This window comes from Pristis pectinata, chromosome 6 (genome assembly GCF_009764475.1).
Source record: "Pristis pectinata isolate sPriPec2 chromosome 6, sPriPec2.1.pri, whole genome shotgun sequence".
Classification (NCBI taxonomy): domain Eukaryota; kingdom Metazoa; phylum Chordata; class Chondrichthyes; order Rhinopristiformes; family Pristidae; genus Pristis; species Pristis pectinata.
In genome coordinates this window covers 98,387,925-98,410,428 of record NC_067410.1, presented here as the reverse complement: position 1 = coordinate 98,410,428, position 22,504 = coordinate 98,387,925, and the positions used below count along the sequence as shown (strand labels likewise).

The 22,504-nt window shown below is 38.7% G+C and overlaps 1 protein-coding gene across 1 annotated transcript in view; it reads left to right on the top strand.

The window, feature by feature from the left end:
• LOC127571116 (F-box only protein 36-like) overlaps positions 1-11,182 on the top strand; it is a 38,048-nt gene extending 26,866 nt beyond the window's left edge. The window contains exons 3-4 of the mRNA XM_052017187.1: positions 2,836-3,008; positions 9,647-11,182. Of these exons, the coding sequence (XP_051873147.1) occupies positions 2,836-3,008; positions 9,647-9,838 (365 nt within the window). The 3' untranslated portion in view covers positions 9,839-11,182. The remainder of the gene's footprint in view (positions 1-2,835; positions 3,009-9,646) is intronic.
• The last annotated feature ends 11,322 nt before the right edge of the window (positions 11,183-22,504 follow it).

Sequence of the window (22,504 nt, the reverse complement as noted above, 5' to 3'; positions counted from 1 at the left end):
AATTCAGCAGAGATTTCAACAATTAAACTGGCCGCTCTCTGGTGAGATTTCTGCCTGTCCCTTTAGGTTTGTTTGCCCTCAGCAGTTTCTCTTTCTCCACATCCTTACCCACCGCCCCCCCTCCCCCCCCAAAGTAACCCCAAACCCCCACCCACCCCACACCCTGCACCCCGACTTCTCCCCTGTCAAAAACTAACTTGCAATTCTCTTTCCTAACTCTGACAAAAGGTTGCAGGCCTAAAATATATTTCAGATCTCCAACATCTGCAGTTTTTTAATTTCCATTACTATAGTTACCTGGATTTAACAGACAAAAGACTTCATTGGCCTGATGAGAGTAGCTAGCTTATGCAGAGCAAGATGATTTCCCTGCTACACTTCCCTGCTCCAGATCATACTCTGGTATAATTGGATATTAAGTATTCTAAATGCTTATGGGAGATACCAATGATGTTTAACTCAAATTGTCCATGGCAATTTGTAGTATCAACACAATGGAGATGCAGAAGGAGGAAGTAATTTACAATACTTATGGTACGATGCTCAATGAAGCAGAGAGCATATGTGGAAGAAAGTCATGATAAATTTTTATAAAACATTGATTCAACCATAACTGGATTATATATCACTTCTGGGCACCACACTTTAGGAATACGTGAGATAACTTTAGAGAGGATGCAGAAGAGAATTACCAAATGTTTTCAGGGATGAGAGATTAAGTTAGATGGATACTCTGGAATAGCTATATTCTCCTTGGAACAGAGGGATTATAAGGGAAGCTGATAGATATTTAAATAATGAAGGTTTTCGACAGAGTAGGTGGAGAGGAACTGTTTCCACTGATGGAGAATCAAGAACTTGGGGACGTAGAATGAAGGTGACTGCAGACGAACCAAAGATGTGCTGAGCTTTGGAGAGAGTGCATTGAAGCAGAACTCACTGGATTGCCTTTACATAGAGCCAATGTGGTCTTGACAGACCTTTAGTGAGATCCAGAATAAGCATAGCTCGAAGAACTGCTGACGTGAGAAAGATTACAAGATCATTTTATCCTTTTGTGTACTTTGTTGTTCAGGGTAGCCAAATGGGCTTGTATCTGCCAATTTCCACAATATTGCAGTTACATGGGTGAATTTTATAAGATTGCTAGCTGAACCCTGCAAAATTTGCCTTTGCATCAAGTACTATTAAATTAGGGTCATCGGTGTAAATTGGTGAACTATTCTATTTGAAATGCTTTTGGTGTTTTGTTCTTGAAGCAAGACCTTGACCATTTGATCTTTGATATTATTTTGCTTTCTTTAACATTGCTTGTATATTTTCAAATGAGCATTGAGCACAATCAGATGATATATATGGACAATGATAGAGCTTAAACAAAACTATTTCCATGGTTTCATCGCACTACAAAACAACTTAATCTATGGAGATCCATTGTTAAATAGCTTAATCCATAGCAATCTCTTTTGAGACTGATTTTGTTTTGTAATCCTATTATTCCCAGTGTTCACTGACAAGTGATTTTACTGCCCTGCTCCAACCTTTTTAAAATCTGTCTTTTTTCCCCTCCCTCTTTTTTTTCTCTCCATGCCCTTTCCCTCCTCAGTTGGGGACCTGTAATCACGGATTCCCTGATCCCAGCCTCAAATAATATTGGGCAGCACATATTTGATTCTGAAAATGTGTAAAATATGATCATTTATGCTCAGGACCTTGGACCACAGTTGCAAATGAAGTTTTTGGCTCTGGGTGCAGTAGAGTTTCTAGATAAATCTTTTGTGGATTAAAATGAAACTTCAGCTGCAATTTTGGAGCAGGGGGGTTTGCAATTTTCTTTTCCTTTAGAAAAATTTTGAAGTGTTGCCAATTCCACAAGCAAGAAATGTGCACTGTGCTAGACAGCATATATCTTGCATTCAGGTGCTTAGATTTAGCAAATGATTGTTGGTGGAAAAAATACAAACAGGCATTACAAACTTTGATCAGTTTGAAGTTAAAATATCAACCTTTATTAATCTTTCCAACCTCAGTGCTAACAAGCAGCCGGACCTGCAAAACTGATCCAGATTTGCACAGAGCTTAGTGAGGGTGTTGCAATAACATAAGGATGACATGGGGTAACTGAGAATCAATAGGCATAACATTCAATGTTTTGAGTTTTCTGTAGATTTGGTTGAAATTTGAGTTTGAAAGCTTTCCCATAGGCAGGAAATTTATTCTGGGGGTGACAAAAGGGTAGTCGTGACTTTGACCACCTGTGCGATGTCATTGAAATTCTTGTGGTCCACGGGACTTGACTCATGACGTCGTCCTTGACGACTTTCTGCTCTCACTTCCCTATGAGTTTATGTCTGGTAGCCTGGAAGATGCATTGCCTCTCTTGTACTTTCTAATTCTCCTCGCTAAGACCGCCTGGGCAGAGTTTGAAAGCCTTGGGACCTGTTCCATACCATGCTGTGGCATTCTTCAATGTTTTTAAGGTCAGATTCATTTGTAAAACCACTCCCAGCACCTGTTCCAGCTGTAATCCAGGTCTCCTTTAACAAGTGTAGGCTAATTTTCTTTATTGCAGACGGGCTAGCTTTAAATGGTTCCAGCCATTCATGATGTTAGCCTCTGACGTATCCAACCAATCAGTCACATGCTTTGCAATAAATGCATTCTGAAATCATTTAAAACAAACAGGCAACTTGATGTTGATGTGCTACTTATAGTATGCAAACAGCCACCAACTTAATCATGCATTTGTAATCCTCATACTAAATTTCAGGATTTAAACCTCTGATTATTGCAGTAAAAATTTTCTAAATAACTTTCTTGTGTGTTGAACTTTAGTTCATGTTGCTGTAATTTTCGGCCATGATATCCTCAAGTACGTTTGTAACCTGTGTCAACAGCAGTTTGATTATCTTGAACGTCTCCCTGAAGGCTTGCTTCTTTATATAATTTCATTTCTGGAGCTTGAAGACATCGCCAGACTTTCCCAAGCATCCAGAAAGTTTAAAAAAGTAAGCTGATTTTTGTTATTAAATCATTAATGTTTCATAAGCCTGAAAAATTAGAATAATTTACATTTATCTCATATTTTGAGTATAATGGCAAATCATTGAATATGGTTACTCGAGCCTGTTTCACTACGGATCCAAATTTGGTTGATGGCTGGGGTTCTCAAATTAGAGTCTTAGTGTTTATAGCCATGCAGACTACACACACAATGTAAAACAATAAATTATTGTACGTGCTATCAATCACCCTGGAAGCCTCTACAAAGAAAAATGTCAGTTTTTCAGAACATTCTTCATCAACTTGGCTGTATAAGAACTGAAGAAATAGCAGCAGGAGTAGGTCATTTCCCTCATGCCTACTTTGTCATTCAGTAAGATCATGGCTAATCTTTTACTTTGGGGTCACCTTCCTGTACAAACCCCAATTCCTTGATTCCCTTAATCTAAAAATGTAATAATTTTTTTTTAAATATACTGAGTGACTGAGCCTCTAGAGCCCTCTTGAGTAGAGAATTCCAAAGATTCACTACCATTTGAATGAAAAAATTGCTTTTCATCTCTATTCTACACGGCTGACCCCTTATCTCACGGCTATATCCCCTGTTTCTAAATACACTAGCCAGGGGAAATGTCAGCTGCTGCATCAACCCTGTTGAGGCCTGTAAGGAATTTGTATATTTCAATAAGGTCATCTCTCTTGCTTTCAAACTCTAGAGTACAGGCCTAACCCTCATATAACAACCCCATCATCCCAGGAATCAAACAAGTAAACCTTTGCTGCATTCCCTCCATCACACATATCCTTAGTGTTAATGTATACAAGTGAAAGAATAGACTACAGGGAAATAAGTGAGGGAATGGGATTGCTCTTGAGAGCCAGTACAGATCAGTTGGGCCAAATGGTCATCTTCTATGTTGTTATGAAAGAGACAGTGAGGCAAATAGCTTCAGAATCAGGTCGTGTTATTTTTCAGCAGCAGTACAGTGCAAAGACACAAAAATCTATAAATTACTAAAAATAGTGCAAATAAAAAAGGAATAATGAGGTAGTGTTCATGGATCATTCAGAAATCTGATGGCAGAGGGGAAGAAGCTGTTCCTGAATTGTTGAGTTTGGGTCTTCGGGCTCCTGTACCTCCTCCCTGATGGTAGTACTGTGAAGAGGTCATGTCCCAGATACTGAGGGTCCTTAATGATAGATGCTGCCTTATTTAGGCATCACCGCTTGAAGATGCCCTCGATGGTGGGGAGGGTTGTGTCCATGATGGAGCTGGCTGAGTCTATAACCCTCTGCAGCCTCTTGCTATCCTGTGCATTGGAGGCTCCATACTAATCTGTGATGCAACCAGTCAGAATGCTCTCCACTGTACATCTGTAGAAATTTGCAAAAGTCTTTGGTGACATACCAAATCTCCTCAAACTCCTAATGAAGTAGAGCTGCTGGTGTGCCTTCTTCATGATTGTGTCAATGAGTTGGTCCCAGGATAGATCTTCTGAGATGTTGACGCCCAGGAACTTGAGGCTCCTTGCCCTTTCCACCACTGACCCCTCAATGAGGACTGGTGTGTGTTCTCCCGACTTCCCCTTCCTGAAGTCCCCAATCAGTTCCTTGATCTTGTTGATATTGAGTGCGAGGTTGTTGTTGCGACACCACTCAACCAGCTGATCTATCTCACTCCTGTAAGCCTCCTCATCACTGTCTGAGATTCTACCATCAACCGTGGTGTCATCGGCAAATTTATAGATGATGTTTGAGCTGTGCTTAGCCACACAGTAATGAGAGTAGAGCAATGGGCTAAGCACGCATCCTTGAGGAGTCAGCAAAGAGGAGATGTTATTGCCGATCCGCACTTGCATGTACTTAAAGGGAATTTAGATAAGTGCACAAGGGAAAAAAAACAATAGAAGGAACTGCTAATAGAGTTAGTGAAGTAGGTTGGAAAGAGGTTCACATTGGAGTGTAAGCATTGACATATTGCTGAGATAATGCTGTATTTTCGATGCAGTTTTTGTAAAAGAGTAAAGTTCTGGTGTTTTGGGACCCCACTTCCTGCCTGCCTATTTAATACCACAAAATGGCAGCTTGCTGGAGAGACTTGAGGCTTGGGTGCCCAGAGTTGTTTTCACCAGTGTACATCCTCACTTGATGAGCAGAAGATGCTTGAGAAAAATATATTTGAATCGAGTACAAACATCATAACAGTGAGCACAATTTTGAGTGTAATATTACTGTCACCAACAGAGGGGGCTACTGAAATGCTCTTCAGAATTTTGAAATAAAGAAATGGTTCAGGATCCACATTAATCCAACTGCTGTAGGGACCAGCCAGGCAAATGTAAGGCTAACTTCAGATCACTGTCAACATTGTATCAAGTACCTCCTGCAATTGACTGTTTTCATCACCTTGGCATTTATATTATCAAAAGAGCAAAGGAATATATGATATGATTTTAAACCCAGCACATCATTTTATTTAATATACAGAATGTTTAAAATTAGACTCCATTGCTGGCATAAATTGGATGACTCATATTCTTGATGTCTCATAACAACCCCAATCCATTCCAAATATCTTTGAGATCTATCAGGAGACATACAGTTCAAACTTACAATGTATCTGCCTCTGCATTCACAGTGTCGACCCAAAACATTGACTATTCCTTCCCCCAGGTGCCTTCAACCCACTGAATTCCTCTGGCAGTTTGTTTTTTGTTCTAGATTCCAGCATCTGCAATCTCTTGTGTCTCTCTGAAAAATGTATATTTTCCCCATTTTGAAATGGCATGACACATTTTCTTACTCTTGATTATTCTGAAAGTGAGGATATAGAAGGTTCTTAAACCTCCTTTTACACCTCCAAAAGTCTAAGTGAACTGCCTGTGGTGATTTGCCTCAAGTTTCATTTTACTTTATTTTCATTTTTTTTCTTCATTCTGCACAGTCCTCTCAGTTTCCATGCATCTCCATAACTGAAAGCACAAATTACACTTCGTCATGACAACAAACCCTGATCCTCCTTGGTACATTAGTACACACAGCAGTGAATTTTACCTTTTTGTCTTTTAAAAATATCTTGGGAGGACTAGAGAAGAAAACATTTTATTGACGTTTTGTAATTTGTACCTAAAGGTATATGGAGAAAAAGGTTAGAAAGGAAGGGGGAGATACAGCTACTTTTACCTGTTTGAAAAGAGAGCTGGCCAGTTACTGGCCCATAGCAATATTGGTTTTGAGGCATTTTACCACCGCAGTTTGACATTGCAGCTGCAGCTTTATTCAGAGCCATGTTAATATTTATCCTTTGCATTCCCCTGTCATTCAGCCTAGTTTGACTTAATTACCAATGCATGGGGAGTTTGGCACGCCCTGCCCACTTGGACAATTCACTCTGGTTTTCTCATTTTGTTCCTGTTGAAGTATCTCATACCAAAAAACTCTTCATTATGTATAAAATTAGCTCTGATTGTAACCAAGCTATCTGATAATGGGTCAAATATTTACCAATGGTGGGTGAAGGAAATCAGGGATATGCACAAATTTGGAATTGAAAGAATGCAGTGATGGGAGAGATTTAGGGATTGTATGGCTGGAGGAGGTTACAAAGATGAAGGACAAGCCCATAGAAGGATCTGAGAGCAATGAAATTTCAAGTCATATGATAAATTGTTTTATTGCTCAACAGCCTTGTTGCTCCCAAACATCTGGGAGCATTTGGACATGTACAAGTCAATAAAAGTCCTTGAAGCCTTTAATGAGCACATGCAGATATTTTAAGTGGCAGTCAACACCCTAGCAAATGTCTGGCTGGCCATTCCTTTCCCAGGTTTCAATTCCTTTACCATCTTATGCAAAATGCATGTTAAACTCACTTTAACTTTGGATACTGTTGTGGCCACTTAAAAGGGTTTTTGGTATTTAGAGTAACTGACAAAAATCATTCTTTTTTTTTCTCCAAGCTGCTAACTGTTCTGAAACCTTTTTCTTGCAACATGAATGTTAAAGGGATTGATTTATTGGTCTATTATTATTGTCACTTGTACTGAGGTACAGTGAAAAACTTGTCTTTCATACCGTTCATACAGATTAATGCATTACACAGTGCATTGAGGTAGTACAAGGTAAAACAATACAGAATGCAGAGTAAAGTTTCACAGTTACAGAGAAAGTGCCGTGCAGGTAGTCAATAAGGTGCAAGGTCATAATGAAGTAGATTGTGAGGTTAAGAGTCCAGAGTCCATCTTATCATACTAGGGAACCATTCAATAGTCTTATAATGGCAGGACAGAAGCTGTTTGAGCCTGGTGGTACATGCTTTCAGGCTTTTTTATCTTCTGTCCAATGGGAGAGGGGAGAAGAGAGAATGTCCCAGGAGGGTGGGATCTTTGATTACACTGACTGCTTTACCAAGGCAGCGAGAAGAGTAGACAGAGTCCATGGAGGGGAGGCTGGTTTCCATGATGCGCTAGGCTGTGTCCACAACTCTCTGCAGTTTCTTGCAGTCTCGGGCAGAGCAGTTGCCATACCAAGCCGTGATGCATCCAGATAGGATGCTTTCTATGGTGCATTGATAAAAGTTGGTGAGTGTCAAGGGGAACATGCCAATTTCTTTAGCCTCCTGAGGAAGTAGAGGTGCTGGTGAGTTTTCTTGGCTGTGGCATCTACGTGGTTGGACCAAGCCAGGCTATTGGTAACGTGCACTCCCAGGAACTTGAACCTCTCAATCCTCTCGACCTCAGCACTGTTGATGTAGCCAGGTGCATATGCACTGCCCCCCTTCCTGAAATCAATGACCAGCTCTTTTGTTTTGCTAACGTTGAGGAAAAGGTTGTTGTCATGACACCATGTCACTAAGCTCGCTATCTCCTTCCTGTACTCATCGTTATTCGAGATGCGGTCCACTATGGTGGTATCATCTGCAGACTTGTAGATGGAGTTAGAGCAGAATCTGGCCATGCAGTCATGGCTGTATAGGGATTAGAGCAGAGGGCTAAGGACACGGCCCTGTGGGGCACCACTGTTGAGAATAATTGTGCCGGAGGTGTTGCTGCCTATCTTCATTGATTGCGGTCTGTTGGTCGGGAAGTCCAGTTGCAGAGGGAAGTGCTGAGTCCCAGGTCTCAGAGATTGATGATGAGTTTGCTTGGAATTATAGTATTGAAGGTTGTCTCTACTTGTCCAGGTGTTCCAGAGATAAGTATAGGGCCAGGGAGATGTCGTCTGCTGTAGACCTGTTTTGGCGGTAGGTGAATTGCAGTGGGTCGAGGTTTCCTGGGAGACTGGAGTTAATGCGTGCCATGACCAGCCTCTCAAAGCACTTCATGATGGTGGATGTCAGAGCCACTGGTCGGTAGTCATTGAGGCACGTTATCTTGTTTTTCTTGGGTACCGATGAGTGTTGCATACATTCAGCCTCCATGGTGAAAGAAACCTCAAAATCAATATTCTTGAATTGTTTTCTTTATTGTTATAGTTCAACAAAATCTTCACATTTAATCCAAGTGCTTTGTAAAATGGACAATTGTTGTTTGAAATGTAAGAAAAGCAGTCCTTTGAACTTTTTTAAACAACCATTGAAGCAGTTCCTCATATTCTTAGGATTGTAAATTTATCATTAACGTGTACAAGTTTTCAAAATGTGTGTTGTTGAATTCAATGAATATCCCATGATGTTTTCGCCTGGTGTTTAGTCGTCAGCACAAAAATCTAGCTCATTTAGGACAAAAGTGAGGATAATTGTGTACCTTTGGAATTCTTTATCCCAGACACAAGTGTGTGCTCTGTCATTTAATGTGCTTAAAGATGAGATTAATGCATTTTGTTTTGCATGCTAAGGGAATCTTTGGGATTGGTATGGATATTGGACATTGCAGAGAATCACTCATGATAGTATTGAATACCATATTGGACTCAAGGGGGCATATGGTCTACTCCTTCTCCTGCTTTTTTTTAATCCCTTAAACTATTCATAGCCTTTTAGCTCAGCATGAAGGTTAAGAACCATCTGATTTTCTGCAGGCAGGCAGTTCTCATCCACTCCTTATTCAGCCACTTTCTTACCTCGGGATATTTTGATAACGAATTGCTTTTTAGTCCAGATATTGATTTTATACGCAGCTGGATCAAAATACCTGTGATTCGTTTTTCTGATAAGAATCATAGAAAAGTACAACACAGAAGTAGGCCCTTACAGCCCACCTTGTATATACCAACCATGATGCCTACTCCTTTCCTTTCAAGTACCTGTCCAAATGTTTTTTAAACATTGTAATAATATCTGCCTCCACAACTTCCTCTGCCATCTCATTTCAAATATTCACCACGCTCTGTGTGGAAGAACATACCCATCAGGTCTCCTTTTAATTTTTCCCCTTCTCACCTTAAATCTTAGTCTAGTTCTAGGCTCCCTTGCCCTGGGAAAATGATTCTGGCTACCTGCTCCTTATAATTCTATAAATCTCTATATAAGGTCACCCCCTCAGCCTCTTGTGTTCCAGTGAGAATAAACCTAGCCTATCCAATCTAGCCTGCCTTCTTTGAATGGAGTAAAGTGGCTTGTTTGCGCTAAAAACATATAGCAGGACAAATTAGATATGCAAAATGTATTTCAGTATCTCAACAGGTTGTTCTGTTTTCTCTGCAGACATGCAATTTGGATGAACTCTGGGAACGTATTGTTTTGAGATATTGTGATACCATAACCCCTGAAATGCAAGCACTGGCTTTAGAGGTTGGTTGGAAAGAGATCTTCTTCACCAACAAACTTCAGCTACAGAAAAAGATCCGAAGAAGACGACAAAGAGTTGAGGATAATGCCGAAGATGTGCCAGATTAAGACCATGTGTTGTAAACTTTGTTGGTGTATGTACAAAATTGTTTGCTGCACATACATTTATATTTCCATTTAACCTGCTCAAATAGCACCCAGGGTGCCTTAATCCTTCATCTCATGATGGATAAAATTGTTTAGTAAGTGATTATAAATTTATTACATATTGGTGTTTTTTTTGTAAAGATTCATTAGATTTGAAATTGAGCCATGCAGCATCCATTTTTCTTTTACATAGCAGCCATGTAGTGGTATAAGCCTAAATCCACGGAATGGCTAGCAGGAGGTACACCATTTGCCATAGTGGGTAAGATGAAAGCAGAGATGTCCTTCACCCATTCCTGAAGCAGGCATTAGTTCCTTTGTATACACACATAAAAGAGACCTTGCTCTATTTATAATCTCTAAATGATGTTTTGCTCTGGGGAAAATTCTTTTTTAAGAAGTCCACAATGAGAGCAACCCCAGAGAAAACTTGAAATATAACTATAAAATTTTACTGTTAAAACCTTCTTATTCCATTACTTCCCCCATCCATCCCTCCATTGCCCTAAGAATCTCTGCTCCAAACTTATGATCAGCACTATTTTCCCACCCTCTTTTCGATCATGAATTTCTCACCTTTCCGCACTTTCCCATTCTCCGTCTGCCCATCCATTGTTTTAATCTGTGGTTCTATGATCCCTAGATCTCCAACACTCATGACTCACGAATTCATGGTGCCATGGGTTGCTGCCAAATGCTGATACTCTTTTTTTTTCCCTGCCCTCCCCCTCCCCCCCCCACCCACTACTACCTTCATTTATCATCATTTGTCCAGCAACCCCTCCATGAGGTTACCTACATATGTGGTTCAGGCCCTGTATCTTGGGTTACTCAGATATGTCCATCCAGAGTGAAAGTACCCTGTGCAATGGGGTGTGGGTTACTGATTTTTGGAACTATTCTTCAGGAATACTGAGCTAATTCTAATGTTACAATAGAATAGAAAGCAAATATTGCAGTTACAAAATTGTATTTTGATTTTTCTATCTAGATATAATTTATTGTTGTTTCCTGTCACTAAAATGTGTACATCTAGTATTTCCCCTAATTTTAACTCCCTTTAGTTTTTGTAATTATGAAATAATCTTCAAACCAGCTGTTTTTTTTTGCCTATTATGCACTTGCTTAGACATAGCAGCAATGACTATGTAGTGCATATTGGGGATTAGAAACATTTCTGTTTTTAAAATCCTAATTTCACATACAACCTTCCCTCCAGTGATCCTAAATAAGTGGTTTTAAGCAACTTCAGTTTTGTGTGATGCAAGTAGTTACTGGTTAATAAACACTTTATTGTATATTGGCAAAAATGTGAGTTTGAAGTTTTACTACTGAGTACATTTCTTCTTGACTAAATGTCCTGTTGTTTGACTTGATTTTCTGCTCTTTGAATGCCCTCATCCCCAAAGGTCCACTATTACCATAGGTTCCATCATACACCATATATTAATGCATTAATAAAGAACATGTTACTTATTTTTCTATTTCTTGATGAATAGTTCTCAGAAGCATAAACTTAAATATTCTTTCTCAGTCAGGAGGCAGGTACAATATAAGGTTTAGCTCCAAGCTCTGTCCGTGCTGCTTTTCAATGAAAAAATAGCAGAAACTCTCAGAAATTAAATATTTTCAGATCTCTCACACATTTCTGCCTGTGCTGAAATATTTCATGCTTGCTTGGTGTTCTCTTTAACCTCCATTTCAGAACAAATGAACCTATTCAGCCAAAGCAAACAATTCTAAGTGTTACCCTGAGAATCCTCGGCCAATGGAGTTTTGAGTTTTATTCTTTTTTTTTCTTCAAATTTATATTTTCTGAGGTTTAATTCCTTCTAATGTTTTGAAATAGCTCTATTTAAACAAATGTTCCCACTAGTTTCAAGCTGTGTTTTCTGTTGCAGCATGTGGTAACTCAGTAAACTTTCAAATTTTTCAGGAGTTAAATCTGGAGTGATTAAAATTAACAAATGCATTCAAATCTCATATGTATAAATTTGCAAGAAGTTGAGAAAATAATTCTTTAGTTAGGAAGATGCATCTTATTTTTTGACTTTAAGGTTGAGATCTGACCATAGGAAGTTAAGAAAAGAAGTATATTTGTATTCATGTTACAAATTTGGATTATACAAAATAAAATTATATCATTGCACCTCAACACATTAAATTTTCATCTCAGCACATTAAAGAACTAGCAATCTGAGATTAATTTGGGAAATTAAGGAATAAGCATGGAATTCAGTCTTAACTACTCTACATTGGGTAAAGATGCAAGATCTGGGGAAAGGTTTGAACAAATTTCCTGATTTAAGAGGCAGATAGATATAGTTCTGGAACAGATTGGCAAGTAATGGAACAGTTTACCACACGCAAGCTATTCCTTGGATAACAAATGCACCTCTGTATTTGAATGTTTTCTCATTGTGCCAATAGTGGAGGGAAAAACTCCCTCTATAATTGAAGATGCTAAATTGATGTTAAAATACTGTACATGTCAATAAAGTAAAATACTATGGTTGCTGGAAATCTAAAGAGAAAATGCTAAAATGAGTCCAGTTGCACTAGTGGAGAGAGAAAAACTGAATTAACGATTGAGGTCAATATAGATTGCAGAATCCTATATTGACCATGCTACATGCAAGTCTTTTCCATAAAAATAAAGCCATCTTGTGGGCTAGTATTATCTCGCCAAATTAATATCTTTGACGAAAAGTCAGAAACCGCTTGCAGGTCATGCAGCAGTTTGGAGAGAGAAGCAGTTGACATTTTATCAAAACCGTTCTGATGCAAGTTATAAATTTGCATTGAATGCAACTACCCCATTCAAGAAGGGACAGGAGACAGGAAGAAGGGAATCTATAGACCAGTTTGCTGGACATCTGTCATTGGGGAAAATGCTGGAATCTATTGGTACAGAATGCAGTAGCAGGACATTGTAGAAAATCAAAATTTAACCAGTGTACTCAAAGTGGTTTATGAAAGGAAAACAGTTGTTCAACAAATTTATTAAACTTCCTGAGAATGTTTAAGTGGGGTGAATGAAGGTAAGCTGGTAGACATAGTTTATTTGGAATTCCAAAGGGCATTCAGTAAGGTGGTATATAAAAGGGTACTGGACAAGGTAAGAGCTCATGAAATTTGGGTTAGTATATTACAGTGGATAGAGGATCGGCCAGCTAAGTAACAGAAAACCCTGAGGATAAATCAGTCATTTTGTACTTCACAGTGGAGTGTCTATGGAGTATCTGTGAGGGGAGATTGGAAAGGATTCGCCAATACTCGATGTGGGCAGCACAGTGGTGCAGCAGTTAGTTCTGCTGCTGTAAGCTCCAGCAAACGGAGTTCAATCCTGACCTGTTGTCTGTATGGAGTTTGTAAGTTCCCCCTGTGATTAAATGGACTTCCTTGGGTTGCTCAGTTTCTTCCCAATGGCTTGTGAGTTGGTTAGTTAATTGGCTGATGTAAATTACCCCTAATATAAGTGGGGGGCAGGAAATTGGAAGGAGTTGACGGGTGTGTGAGAAAAATAGATTACAGGGAAATAAGTGGGGGAATGGGACTGATGAGATTGCTCTGAGAACCAGCAAACACTTGATGGGCTGAATGGCCTCTGTCAAAGGATAATATGAGAAACATGAAAAGAATGACAGATGATTTTATTCAAATATGTAAGGTGGCCACCTTCTCAGTCTAGAGAATCTAGAACTAAGGGATCTGTCTTGAGATAAAGGGTCATATATTTAGGACTGAGATGAGGAGAAATTCCATTACTCAGTCTGGAAATCTTAGAATTCTCTACCTAGAAGGCTGTGAAAGCTCTGAAGCTAAGTTTATTGATAGTGAAATCATTTTTGTTTTGAAATCAAGGGGAAATGGTGATGGACACAGAAGTGGACCTGAGATCCATGACCAGTCATGGAATGTTAGACAGGCTTTAGAAACCAAATGACCTACTCTTGCTTCTGCTTCTTACGTTGTGTAAGATGGATAATTGTACATTTTATCACCTTACAGAAATGTATCACCTGACTTATATAAAGTTATTGCAATTCATCAGTAATCTAGACTTTCATCTTGTACTTCAATAGAAGTAGTGTAGTTCAAAGGTTCCTGTGTTCAAGATGTTATAAAGGACATTTTAATGTTTTTACAGAACTTGAGCAGTGACCCTTTGCCCCCTGCAAATCCAGTTTTGTTTTGGGAGATAGGTTGGTTGCTTTCAAAGAAGGCAAAATCTGGAGGAATAACTCAGACTTGTAGCTTAAAAGTAATGTTTTTAATGATATTATGGTGAAATCACTGCAATTTGCCATCCTTACACTGAAAATGATGCATCTTTGGGATTTCCACATGTTATAGTTTAATTTTGTCTTCAGAAATCAGCAGTCATGATTGAGTAATCCCTCCTCAGAATGCCTGTTTTGCAGCCTTCTCCACAGCATTTAAGGGAATTAATGCAAATTATGAGTGTTTTGAACTACTCTGGCTGCAAAATTCCTGGAAAATTGTTATGCTTTATTTCATAAGGTACAGTTGCATTTTTAGTGGCATACTAAGCTATAACTATTGCTTCCTATTTTCTGATTCTAAAGGGACTAATGTCATGTACGTAAATTGTAATTTCCTTAACTATTTCAACATATGCCTTGAAACAAAATAAGTTTTAAGTATTAAATTTCAGGTTTTTTCTTAATTGTATGTGCATAGTACAGTTTTCATAATATATTAGCTAAAATTTGTGCTTTTAACTTTCTGGTTTGCTGCTTGTGAGAATCCTCTAATCTGATTGTGACCTCATCAAGCTGATTGAACAGATGGATACTAAGGTGTAGGGATGCTCTTTCAACTGGCCCATAATAGCATCCAACCATGACATGACTAGATCTTCTTGGTAGGTAGCTGCTGGGAGAGTGGCAAGAAAGTTGTTTCACTGTTGATTTCAGAATCTTGTTCATTTAATTCTATCTATTTATGAAGAATAGCATGGTTGTTCAGAGTATAATTTTAAGGTTTGAATTGCTTAAAAGTAGTGATTACCTTGGTATGAGTTTATAGTGCTTAATAGAAAAGTAGACTGACTTTTTTCTTTGTACTTGTCCCCTTTGTATTCCTTTAAATTAAATTCACAACCAATTTCTAACATCATTTAACTTTTGGTACTAAGTTTAGTTTATCATAAAACTAGAACTAGTATAGCATTCAAATTTGCACTTTTTATTAATCAGTCATTTTGTTTCAATCATAAACAATCGTAAATAGTACAAACGATTACAAAGAACTATATGAGAACAAAGCAATAGGAATAGGCTTCAAAATGTGATCTCTCCACATTGGAGAAAGCAAAACACAGAGTGACGAATTGCTTTGCAGGGCACCTGCTTTAAGTCTGCAGGAGTGCCCCGTGAGCTTCTGGTTGCCTACTAGTTTAATTCACCATCCATTCACACACGGATTTTCCTGGCATCAGCCTCCTGCACTGCTACAATGAGTTCCAATGCAAATTGAGGAACAACACCCTATTTTCTGTCTAGTCACATTATAATCTTCTGGAATCAATATTGACTTCTCCAACTTTAAGTTACTCACTTTTTCCTTCTGTCTTTATCAGAACTGGCCATTTCTGCCTGTCATCATTGTGGCTCAGTTTTTCTTATTCTGTTCATCAAGTCTGGCTTGCCGGACATGTCCCACAGGCTCACCACTTGCAACATGTTACATAGACAAAGTACTTGTAAGTGTCTTCCTTTGGACTTGCCCTATCAGAGATAATTACTTTATTCCACTCATCCATTCCTCATTATTTTTCTCCTTCTCAAAACTAACTTGTTTTTCTCTCTTTCTCCGTTTTGGCAAAGGATCCTGGATCTGAAGTGTTAACCATTTCTCCTTCTGCTGATGCTGCCTGACTTGCTGAGAGTTTACAGCATTTTCTGTGTTTATTTCAGATTTTCACTATCTGCAGTTTTTTTTAAATTTAATTTTACAGCAGGAATAGGCCCTATGGCCTCTCTGCCTTTCAATGAGATCATAGCTGATCTTTAACCTAATTCCCTGTACCTGCCTTTTTCCATATGCCTTAATATTTTCGGTTAACACTAACCTGTCATCTTGGATTCAAAATTAACACTTGATCTGAAATCAATTGCCATTTCCAGAAGAGTTTTCCAAATTCTACCACTACCTACGGGTAGAAGAGTTTCATGAACTCATGCCTGAAGTTTTTAGATTGCCCTGAGTAGTAGACTTCCCAACCAGCAAATATTAACAGCTTCAAAACAATTACCCAGGAAATATCTGGTAGATTGAAAGTTCTATCAATAGTAATACAGCTTCTGCAATGCTTTGTGGCAGAGAAGTCCACATTCCAACTCTAGATGGAGACCAAAGGGCCTCCTGGAAAGTGGTAAAGGCCTGCCTTTGCCACTTCACTATCTTTTTTGCTCTGATTGTCCTATAAGAGGCCAAACCTCCATCCTTACTAGCATACGACACCAAGGGACAGAAGCTTAGCGAGGACTCTTTATGCCTGAGTTCAGTCAGGATCAGGTCTTTCTGTAAAGACTGGTATACGCAATGGTGCATCCTGAGTTCTAAATGGATAGATGTAGGCCTCATTAATTAGGTCCCAGTAAGGGAAGTACAATTATTGAGATTGCGTCCCAAGGAATATTTTATTCCGACCTCCCTTGTGGTTCTTTTAGTGATTGTTGTAAGTCCATGCATCTAGTGATTCTCCAGACTCCGTGGGGAAAATAACTGTTATTTGTTACTCCATCATCAATCCTCCATAACCATGAAGCTCTCTTCAGGGAATTTCTTAAACTTCCCACTGGTTAAAAATAGCTCTAACTTTTCAGGTTTTCCTTCACAGTTGTAATCTGTCATCACTGGAATCACTTTACTGAATCTTTATATCTTTATTATAACAGTGCACCAAAGAAAGTGGATACTCCACGTGTAACCAAACTAGGTTCAAAATCACAAGCTTTTGAACTCATTATATATCCTATACAATCATGGTTATCTACGTAGCAACATTCTCTATCTATTGCATTTCTTCCTGCATTTTCAATTTCAAAATCTATTAAGCCAGATTTCTATCAATTGTCATTGATGTTATCTGTCTACTTGGTTGCATATATCCTGTTGTGATCTTTCAGAATCCTTAGCGAACTTTACCTTTAGTTCTCAAGTTGGTACCGTCAGAAAATTTTACTATTTAACTATTCTCTAAGTGCTGTGATATTTTGTTTACCTTGCCATAAATCCCTCATATCGTATCAAATGTTGTGAATGAACGTATAAATTAAAAACGGTGGGTCTTTGGTATGCAGAGACCCATTTTCAAACAATTACTCAAACTGTCAAAAATGTTTTGAAGATTCTGCTTATAAAGACTACACAGTTGAAATGAACAAAAAATGGTCCATTGTGGTGGCAATGGTGATGAGGAGCTGGCAGGTGGTGTGCTGTTGATGGGCATGGGATTATGTCATCTTCTTAAAGAAAGCTTTATAAAATCTGGAGCATTAACAGATAAAGGAAACCGCTATAGGAAGTGCTGAGATTTCAGAGATGCTATTTTATACAGTTCACTCCATTCCCCTCACTTGAAATAAAATCAATGTTTCAAATTCTATTATCCCTTCAAACCCCTTCATTCTATTTTCATTTTGTTCTATTGTGAGGTTGTTTCCTTCAATTTCTTTTATAATTTGAGATTATTCTGTCCTACCCAATGTAAAATGTGTAACTTTCAATCTCACTGTTTATTCGGAAACTTAATGTCCTTTTTTAAAAGCTTTGCACATGGAATAACTCTTCAAGTGTAGCCAATTACTTTCAGCTCTAAGTGAAACATTGGATCTAAGTCACACTTAGCTCACTAGATCTAAGTTATTTTCAATGGTAATCGCTGATGAAACATAAGAGTGAAAAAGGCTACTTGTAATATAATTGTAAAATGTTGGCAAAAGTAATGTGCTAGTACATGTTTTGTGACATTGAAGTGGTAAACCAGTTCTGCAGCAATTACTTTCTGGAATTTCACATGTAAGATTAATGATACAATGTATTTTATGAAAAACATGATTAATATAAATTGGCAGCATAGCTTTTGTAATTAAATCTGAAATATATTCTTGGTGAAAATTAACACGTTATTTGCTTGTCTGAAACAATATTGAAGGTTATAAATATGGGATACATTAAAACAGGAAAAAAAAAGCTAGATCTAGCCCGAATTGTGATTGTCTCATACAACAAAATTATGAAAATTTATTTTTATTATCCTCACAGACAACATAATAAAAACAAGAGTTACTTTTTTTGCAGCAGATGTCAAGTTTCCAAGATATTGTCTTTTTGGTGTTTTTCTTTATCTGGATGCAGCACTTTACAGGAAAGCAAACAATTCCAACCAAATAAAGGAAGCCACATACATAAGGTATGAAGTCATATTTCTTTGCCAAATCAAAAGTTCAGCTTAATTAAAGAGATGGCATTAGTATCCATCAATCGAGACTGGCCCAGAAATAGACTGAATAGTTGGAAATTGGCTTAACGCGCAGTAAAGAAATATTGTGTTCATATTATGGAAAATTCAACCCCTGACTGTTTGGCAGGAATCTTGATTGACCAACCAGATTTATTTTCCTGCATTCCTCCCCAAATAACATAAACAGTGACACAACACACAAAGTTAGTCTGTCATAAGATCATCAGCCTCATTGTTTTGTAAAATTATAGTTCTCATTTACTCACAGAACAGCCAAATTGTACTGACATCAGTTTCAGATCCAGGTGAAAAATTTGGACTAAGTCACACTTAGCTCACAGTATTCAAAGTATTTATAATTGTAATCGCTGATTAAGAGCATAAGAATGGAAAGGGCTACCTGTGATATAATTGTATGATGCTGGCAAGAGTAACAGGCTATTAAATGTTTTGTGACATCGATGTGATAAACCAGTTCTACAGCTGTTATGAATATGTTAATGCTATTAGGAAGAGGTTGATGTCCTTTTTAAAGGTTTTGCACACAGAATAACTCTCTATGCTTAGATGTTTGAAAATGGATCTTCACATTGTTTTTCCCTGAAACTTCTCTCCCCCTCCCCCAGATTCCACCAATAACACTAAGGGCAAATTAAAGGGTCAAATAATTCACCTACATATCTTGGGGATGTGGAAGGAAACCAAAGGAAACCCACACAGTCACATGGAGAACATGCAAACACCTCACAGACACTACCCAAGGTCATTGTAACCAGGTCCCTGGTGGTGTGAGCCAGCGGCACTACCAGCTACACCTCTGTGCTGCCTTTAAAAAACTGACCGCAAAGATTATACCCACCAGATAAACGTTGACAGCTGCAAGAACTTGCAATGGTTCCTCCGGGTTCTCCGGTTTCCCCCCACATTCCAAAGATGTACAGGTTAGGAGTTGTGGGCAAGCTATGTTGGCGCCGGAAGCGTGGCGACACTCTCGGGCTGCCCCCAGAACACTCTATGCAAAAGATGTATTTCACTGTGTGTTTTGATGACTAAAAGAGATATCTTATTTGTCTAATTTTAAATTGAAAGATTGTATCATGCTTTCAAGTTCTTTGATTTTTTTCCCACAAAAATCTTTTGGGAGAAAAGTATTGCTTTATAATGTTGACTACTCACACCTGGTGTCCACCTTGAAAGGCCACCATTTCCTGCCAGCCTAACACTGAGGTAGTACTCAAATGTAGAAAGAGTTAAGGAGGTTAGAAGCAGGTTGTGATCGGCAACATATTGATCAAAAGGATGGTGGAACCCTAGTTAGATACTTAGATATTTATTTATTAGTCACATATACATCAAAACACGCAGTGAAATGCGTCTTTTTGCATTACTGAGAATGTGCTGGGGGCAGCCCGCAAGTGTCGCCACTCTTCTGGCATCAACATAGCATGCCCACAGCTCCTAACCTGTAGGCCTTTGGAATGTGGGAGGAAACCGGAGCTCCCAGAGGAAACCCACGCAGACATGGGGAGAACATACAAACCCCATACAGACAGCGGCGGAATCGAACCCGGATCGCTAGCACTGTAATAGCGTTACACTAACCTCTACACTACTGTGCTGCCCCTACACTGCTGTGCAGCCTTATTTGTAATGGGTTAATACCACTGAATTAAGCTGATCCGATAGCTCTTTCAAAACAACTGGCAAAGCCACACTGTTCTTTAGCAGTGAGGAAAGTCAGCTTTCAAATAAAAAGAGGCATGCTAAATTTTAAATAGGGAGAAAATTTTCTAATTGCTGTAAATTTGCAGTTATCTTGCACTTTGTCATTCATGGACATTATTGTACCTTTCTCAAATGGAGCTTTCCACAGGGCAATTTCACATGCTCAAGTGATGAATCATAGCACAATTCTGTTGGTGATTGAAAGCTGCCCAGCAGTCACATGCTGAGATTGCTGATGGTCTAAAGGACGATTATTTACTTGGCAACCAGCTCAGAAGGCGGTAATGCCTTGTGTTTTTTCACTTTCTTGGCAGGTGACTAAGAAGGAATTAATGTCCAGGGTGCCAACTGCTGTTGATCCTTGTTTGAACACTTTCTGCACAATTTAATGTTGGAAGTTTCTTGTGGCATCCAAGGATGGATCCAGCATCCAGAATCTTTTCCCCAGGGTAGAAATGTCAAATATTAGAGGACATGCTTTTAAGGTTAGAGGGGTGAAGTTTAAAGGCGATATGAGGGGTAAGTTTTTTACTCAGAAACTGGTAGGTGCCTAGAATTGGTTACCAGGGGAAGTAGTGGTGGAGTTTAAAAGGCTTTTAGATAGACACAAGAATATGAAAGGAATGGAGGAAAATGGATGATACACAGGAAGAGGACATTTATAATAAAGTAGCATCAAGATAGGCACAACATTGTGGGCTGAATGGCCTGTCCAGTGCTGTACTGTTCCATGTTCTATGTACGTTCTATGTTCAGAGTCCCCAACTGCTGAGCTCAGCAGTTTCCTTTCATCACATTCATTATCAAAAATTGCTGAAAGTGTTGTGTACTAGAAGGCTTCTTGGTATCCTTTGGGTGTGCACAACAGCTTGTCCATCATACTTGTTCATATTAACAAGTCTAATTGTTTGTCCACCACTGGTCTTGTTGCTGCATGGACTTGGTAGTCTGCTTCCTCTGCTCACCTTCTCGACTGCTTCAGTGGAATAATAAGCCACTACTGAGCATGCCTTGTCTCCAAGAAGCCATCCTAGGCAATGTTGTTTTCGTGTAAGATTTGAAACAAAACTATTGTAGTAGGTTTTAGCATGTCTGACATTCATATGCTGGACCTTCTGAGTGACACCCATAACCATCACTATATTGAATAAATGGGATTCCTACAGGTTTCATAATGTCAGCGTATCATTTGGTACCTTCTCCTAAATTCCACACCTCCTTCTGTCATTCAGGGTATCTGATACATCGAGAGGGTTGGGAAAGTTGGGAACTGTTGTGGTGATGTGAGGGTACTCCTGGAAATCTGTCAGTGAGCTACAGGACAGTATGAATGGTGGCCTGCAAGCCGAATCCTTGTCAGCATGGTGGCAGCCATTGATGAATGTCACAGAAGACTGCAACATAAGATGACTAAAATTGAGCAGAATTTAACAATCAAAGTAAAGGGAATCACATCAAAATAGAATGCAATATATTTACTATACTTAAAATAAGCCTTCTTGCTCATCAACTTCAATGTGGCAAACATGCTAACTGTATGTTGATGAGGTGGATCTTTGGAGTCTGTAGGTTCGTCGTTTTCTGCCATATCTACTCAGTTTCCACGTATCACAGACCAAATCAGTGAGCGAGGCTTCCTAAGGAAGTTAAATTCCACATCTGTCAATGTCTCTACTCATAGCACAACTTCTGGAAAATGATTTAGTTTACTTGAGATAACAATGTCTTCTATAAGTGAGAAAACATAATGCCACAAGGTTAAAAAAAAAGTTTTCAAGCTATATGGAATGGAAAAATTTGTTGGAACTGTTATGTCTTTCCTAATTTCCCAGAAACTTTGAAGAAACGTTCTGAAAAAGGTTCACCTTCCTTCAATGTAATTTTAACATGGGCTCACAGCTGTCAGGAATGTCTAAAGAACTTGGTGGGTTGAATGGCTTTCTTCTGTGTCATGAGGAATATATTAATTTTCCTGTAACTGCTAGTCAATTTATGCTGTAAACTTCCCAGTTGTAATTAACGGTGCCCTCTACCTGCTAAAAAAAATTCTTGTTTTGTTAACTGAATGGAGCACTAACACCATTCATTGTTCATAGTAGTGTGTAACTGTACACTACAGTGAAGTACTCTATCTAATAATCTAGCTAAAGATTGAAACTCACCCACAGAGAGTAACCAACATACACTAAGTAACAATCGATTACAGTGGTAGTGTGACCAAGTCATTCAACTGTACTAGTGATGGCTACAGAGTTAAATTTGTGGACTCTAATTAACCCTGTCACTGACATTCAGTTTCCTTATTTCAAGTCTGCAACCTAAACATTCCAACAAGGTCCAAATGAGATTGCCCCTTTTATGAATTGCTAACCTTCCAATCCAGGCCAGATTTAAAATTCAGATTTGTA